General features: G+C 37.6%; 1 protein-coding gene across 1 annotated transcript; it reads right to left on the bottom strand.

Moving 5' to 3' along the window:
* Nucleotides 1-5,353: 5,353 nt before the first annotated feature.
* On the bottom strand, nucleotides 5,354-6,106 carry LOC307111133 (olfactory receptor 1J4-like; the record flags this gene model as incomplete). The annotated part of the gene is made up of 1 exon (XM_079790818.1): nucleotides 5,354-6,106. One exon carries the CDS (start codon nucleotides 6,104-6,106, stop codon nucleotides 5,354-5,356), a length of 753 nt encoding a protein of 250 aa, XP_079646944.1.
* Nucleotides 6,107-6,779: the final 673 nt, after the last annotated feature.

Genomic DNA, 6,779 nt, shown 5'->3' with positions numbered 1-6,779 from the left:
TTGAATAAGAGTGGTGAAAACAGAAACCCGTGTCTTGTTCCTGTTCTTAGGGGAAATGGTTTTAGTTTTTGCCTATTGACTATAATTTTGGCTATAAGTTGATCATATATGGTCTTTATTATGTTGAGGTATGATCCCTCTAATCCCACTTTGCTGAGGTGTTTTTTTAATCTTTATTGTTGAAAGTGTTACATATATCCCCTTTTTTCCCTAAGACCCCTTCTAGCCTGTCTCCCCTTCCAACCCAGGCCTTCACCATGCTGAGTTTTTATAAAAAATTGGTGTTGGATTTTTGTCAGATGCTTTTTCTTCATCTATGGATATGATCATGTGATATCTGTTTTTCAATTTGTTTATGTGCTGACATTTACTGATTTGTGAATATTATACCAGCCTTGCATTCCTGGAAAAAATCCCACTTGGTCAAGTTGTATATTTTTAATATGTTTCTGGATCCAATTTGCTAGTATTTTGTTGAGGATTTTAGCATCTGTGTTCACCAGGGATATTGGCCTGTAATTTTCTTTTTTTGTTGTGTCTTTGTCTGGTTTTGAAATTAGGATAATGCTGGCCTCATAAAAAGTTATCCTTGATCCATTAGCTAAGGTAGTGTGTACTAGGTTCACTACTATAAAGTTGCCATTTTTTTAGTTACTATTTTAACCTCATAATTAGTAGGTATCAGGTAGGTACATATTTTAATACTATGTAAACATAACTTTTTGCTTATTAAAATTTCACCTACTATACTTCACCTACTATCCATTGGTGATTTTCATATGAGAAAATTATTACAAATATGGTGGCCAAATAGTGATTCTTCCAATTCTATAATTTGTTATATATTTATTAGTTTTATTCTACTATCAGAAGGAACTTGCCCATATTCCACCCTCATTTTTATTTATTTATTTATTTATTTATTTATTTATATCATTACAAGAGGCCCGGTGCATGAAATTCGCGCATGGGAGTGGGGGGGGGCAGTGGCGCATGGGAGTGGGGGGGGGCAGTGATCCCTCAGCCTGGCCTGCACCCTCTCCAATCCCAGACCCCTCAGGGGATGTCCAAATGCTGGCAGTCAGACATCCCTCTCACAGTTCGGGACCACTCACTCCTAATTGCTCACCTGCTTGCCTGCCTGATCTCTCCTAACACCTCTGCCTGCCATCCTGATTGCCTTTAACTGCTCTCTCCTTCCAGCCTGATCTCCCCTAACTATTCACCCCTGTCAGCCTGATCACCCTTATTTGCTCTCCACTGCTGGCATGATTGCTCCTAACTGCTCTCCCCTGCCTGCCTGATCACTCCTAACTGCTCACCCCTGCTGGCCTGATTGTCCCTAACCGCCTCTGCCTTGGCCCTGCCACCGTGGCTTTGTCTGGAAAGACATCCAATAGGATGTCCGGAAGAAAACCGGTCTAATTAGCATATTATCCTTCTATTACTATAGATTACTATAGATAGATGGACTTGTGAATTCTTATTCCCTACGTTCAAATCCATTACTGTAGTTATTCATTATGAAGTCTTAGGTGTGTTTATTGCCTGCAAGGATTCTAAATTATCTCAGAGAAGCCAATTGGAAATATATATAAAAGAAATATAAGGAATACAAACTAGAAACTAAGAAACTAAAGGAAAGTTTACTCACAGGAGGTGGGTTTGGAATGGTACAGAAAGAATGAGGAATGGGAACAGTATAGATGTTAACATATAAGCTATAAGTTGAAATCTGTTTATACATTTTAAAACCCATAAGTTCAAATTGAAATATCTAATTCTAGTTTGGCACCATAGAGATCTTTGCAGCATCTCTTTTTCCATGTACAGAGCTCCTTTCCCTCAGAGTGAGAGGGACTCCTTTTTCCTCAAGTTTGCTGAATCTTTGGATACATGATGACTTGTTTTCAGAATCTTGAACTCACACCACTGTCAGTGACACTATATACAGCTTAAAACTTTATTTCAAGTGTTGTTGATTTTTACTTGTGAGAGTATGTAGATAAAATTTGGGTTCAAAAATTAATATAGTTACTTATTTCATTTCCCCCTTTAGTCTAATTATAGTATTCATTTGAAATACAGTTAGGTTCATTTGTTTTGTTTTATTCTTTGTTTTTGTTTTGTTAATCCTCACCCAAAGATAGTTTTCCATTGATTTTTAGAGATAGTGGAAGGGAGAGAGAGAGAGACAAAGAAAAAACATCAATGTGAGAGTGACTCATTAATTGGTTGCCTCCTGCATGTGCCCCAACCAGGGCTGGGGATCAAGCCTGCAACTGAAGTACGTGCCTTTGACTGGAATTGAACATCGGACCCCCATTCTGAAGGCTGACACTCTCTCCATTATGCCAAACTGGCTAGGGCTGTTTTGTTTTATTCTATTTTGCTTTATTCACCACCTCTTCTGTTCATTTTTCAATGGCAAAATATAGCCAAAACTTTACAAATAACTGTACTCATCTTCCCATCTCTTCTGCCTCATCTCCTATAGATGAAAGGTCTCATTAATTTCTGTTTTACTCAATTTATTGGGGTGACATTGGTTAATAAAGCCAAAAGATTTCAAGTGTACAATTCACTAAAACATCATCTGCATACTGCATGGTGAGTTCACCACCCAAAGTCATGTCTCATTTCATCCCCATTTATCCCCTTTGTTCACTTCCACCTTTTACTAACCTTTTCCTTCTGTCTATCACATGTGGTTGTTTGTGTCTATCTGTCATATGTATATATACATATGTAACATATATACATATGTAATATATTTGTAAATATATATATATTGCTTTATCCCTTCACCTGTCCATCCAGCCTCAGTAACCACCTCCCTGCTGATAGCTGTCAGTGTATTCTGTGTATCTATGCTTCTGTTTCTATTTTTTGAAAAATATTACTTGTCCATTCGGTTCCACATGTAAGTGCAATCATATTGCATTCACCTTTCTGTGACTGGCTCATTTCACTTAGCATAATAATTTTCAAACCCATCCATGCTGTCACAGAAGGTAAGATTTTCTTCCTATTTATAGCCGAGTGGTATTCCATTGTATAAATGTGCCATAGTTTTTTTATTCACTTATCTATTGATGGGCACATGGGCTGTTTCCAGACCTTAACTACTATTTTTTCTTCCTATATTTCTTTTTGCTCAAATAGGCAGACATATATGTGTTCTATCTCCCCTTTATTTTCACCTAAAAGTGGCATCCTGTAAATGCTCTTTTGCACATTGCTATTTTCCCATTTATCCTGATTTTTCTTCATACTGATCCATACATATTTTGTGCTAAATTTTTCATAAATGCCAAACACTCAATTGCATTTATATTCTATCGAGTTTTTTTTAGGTGTCCTAGAATGAGATGTAGGTGATGAGTGTTCTAAATGCCACTGAACTGTACATATACAAAAGCTAACATAATAAATTTCATATTTTGTATTTAAATTATACTTAAAAATTAAAGAGAAAGTAAAAATAATCTGTATATACAATACAAAAAATAATTATAAAATAATAATAATAATAATAATAATAATAATAATATATGAACAAGATGTAAATAGAGGGGGAATGATATAACAAAAATATATTTAATTAATTAAAAAGGAGGAAGACAAGAGAGAATAAATGTTAAACAGTTGTATCAAATAAAAAACATAGACATATGAGGCATAGCCAACTTGGATCAGTGAATAGAGCGTCGGCATATGGACTGAAGGGTCCTACGTTCAATTCCAATCAAGGGCTCATGCTTGGGTTGCTAGCTCAATCCGCAGTAGGGGGCGTGCAGGAGGCAGCCAATCAATGATTCTCTCCCATCATTGATGTTTCTATCTCTCTCTTTCCCTTCCTCGCTGAAATCAATAAAAATACATTTAAAAAATAAAGCACAGAACTTTAAAAAAACATAGTAATATGGAAAATATAAATACAAAACAGAAAATATAAATGTAAACATATTATGATTACATTAGATGTCAATAGATACAATTTTCCAGAAATATAATAATTGTTACTCTATATAAAAAGAGCAAAATCTAACATTACACTGTTAACAAGGGACACCTCACAGATATAGGGACAAAGGAAAGTTTGAAGTGATAGAAGAGAAATACCATGTAAACACTAACAGCGAGAAAGCTGCATCATTACCATCTATACTAAACTAGTATCTATATCTCTATCTGCATCTGTACATATAGATAGAAAGTATCCAAATTAGATGAGGTCTGAAGGTAGGACCCAGTACTAGAAAAATCTTCTAATTATAAACACAATTATGTGCTGTTAAATGCATTTTTAAAAGTCTCATTTTACAAAGCTTTTTGTTGTTGTTGTTTTGGTAGTACCTGGGAATTTCCAAAGTGTAATTTTTCTTATTATGGCTGATTGGAATCTACCAACATGATGACATTGAATGTGAGTTGGAAAGAAATGCGCATAATCAGCTTCAAACCAACAATAGCCAATATTAAAAAATCAGGAAAAACATATAAATGGAAAGTTCACCAGAAGCAGATTATGATGCTAAATCAGGGCATCCTCATTAACACAGTATAAATAATATATAAACTAAATCTGACATGATTCAAAGGAGAAAAACAAAAATCCACAATTATAGTTATGCAAAATGTTTTGAATGCGATTTTGCATACATATTGTAAGAGATGATAAACAAGCAAAAAATATCAATTACTAATAAAGAATTATTAACAACCCTGGCTGGTTTGGCTCAGTTGATAGAGCATTGGCCTGGGGACAGAAGGGTCCCGGGTTCGATTTCAGTCAAGGGCACATGCCTGCATTGTGGGCTCGATCCCCAGTGAGGGGCGAGTAGGAGGCAGCCAATCAATAATTCTCTCTCATCATTGATGTTTTTATCTCTCTCTCCCTCTCCCTTCCTCTCTGAAAATCAATAAAAATATATAAAAAAGAATTATTAACAATCCAAGTAGCAACTGTGACCTAGTTAATATATTAACAACACATATACATGATGACAGAACTCATGTTCTATGAAAGGTATATGGAGATTTGACAATACAATAATTTTAGGAGAGCTACCTCACTTTGATCCTGACTGCAACCGGAGGATTTAGTGATTGCTGCTTAAAGAATTTAACCCTATTGACACACATCTCTAAGGCCTGTTTTATATCTCTGTTCCTCAAGCTATAGATGAAGGGGTTCAGCATGGGGGTAACTATTGTATACATGAGTGAAGCAATTATGTCTTTGGAACCCCATGATGAGGAGGAGAAGTAAACACCAGCAAGTGTCCTGTAATATAAAAACACCACAGAGAGATGGGAGCCACAGGTAGAAAAGGCTTTAGCGAGTCTCTTAGTGGAGGGCCTCAGGATGATGGTCCCTATATGGATATATGAGTCCAAGATTACACCAAAAGAGTCTCTGAGTGGAGAGAACTCTCAGGATGATGGTCCCTATACATATATATGAGCCCAGAATAATAACAAAACAAAGAAAGAAAATTATTCCTGTTTCAGTGTATATGACCAGCACATTGAGGAAGTTATCCAAGCAGCTCAGCTTCAGGAGGGCAGCGAGGTCACAGAGGAAGTGTGTGATGGTATTGTCAGCACAGAAAGACAGTAGGACCAAGAGGAGGGTATGAATGAGAGCATGGACACAGGCAACTATCCAAGAACCAGCCACCAGCAATGAACACAGCCCCTCCCTCATGATGGTGGTGTAGTACAGAGGCTGACAGATGGCCACGTACCTGTCATATGACATCACAGCCAGAAGGAAATTGTCATGACCAGCAAAATGTATGAAAAAATACAATGGAGAAATATACCCCATATAGAAGATGGCTTGATGCTGAGTCTGCATATTCATGAGCATCTTTGGGACGATGACAGATGAGAGAGAAACATCAGAGAAGGCCAAATGGCTGAGAATGAAGTACATGGGTGCATGCAGGCGAGAGTCCGGGCTGATGAGCAGGTTGCCCAGCACCATGATCAGGTACATGGCCAGGAACAGGGTGAAGAACACGCCCTGCTGCCCTGGCGGGATGGGCAGCCCCAGGAGGAGGAACTGGGACACACTGCTCTGGTTCTCAGGCCTCATGCTGCTCTTCTCTCTCCTGGGGATGAAAGGACAATGAAAAAGTCCAGAGACTTTGAAAGTGTGATTATGGTCACCACTGTAGGGTTTCCTACTTTCTCCTGGAGAAAAATAACATCTCCTTGAATTCATATAATCTGCTAGAGTGTTCATTGCAAGCAACACACCTTCAATGTCCAATATGGCTTCTTTCAAATGAAACCAGAACAAATTCATCCTTATTTTTTTTAATTACCCAGGTTCCTGGCACTGTGCTACTAATTAAAGATGCAAGAATAAATGGGACACACAGGACCTCTTTCCTCTGCCCCCTGACCCTCTGGGCACACCTGACAGAGGACTGAGTGAAGGTAAGGCTCTGCAGGTAGATTCCTTGTGCTGGGAGTCTGGTGACATTGCTCTCTGAGCAGCTGACTTAAGGAGCTGAATCTATCGTGGGCACATGTTGTGCCTCAGTACATGAAGATACCAATATCACACATTCCTAGAGTTAATAAGAGGGTTCTAATTCAAGACACATGAATATCTGAGAACAGTGCCTCTATAAAATAAACACAGAAATTTTTAATTAGTATTTTTATGATGTGCTAACTACCCAAATAAAGCCAAGATCAAATGTAGGAATTTAATCAAACAGCATCTTGAGAAGATCAGCACAAAGGGCCAAGGAGCTGAC

The sequence above is a fragment of the Cnephaeus nilssonii genome (assembly GCF_951640355.1).
Source record: "Cnephaeus nilssonii genome assembly, chromosome: 14".
In the NCBI taxonomy this organism is placed as follows: Eukaryota; Metazoa; Chordata; class Mammalia; order Chiroptera; family Vespertilionidae; genus Cnephaeus; species Cnephaeus nilssonii.
The sequence above is the reverse complement of the archived record's forward strand: the minus strand, read 5'-3'. Positions and strand labels throughout refer to the sequence as shown.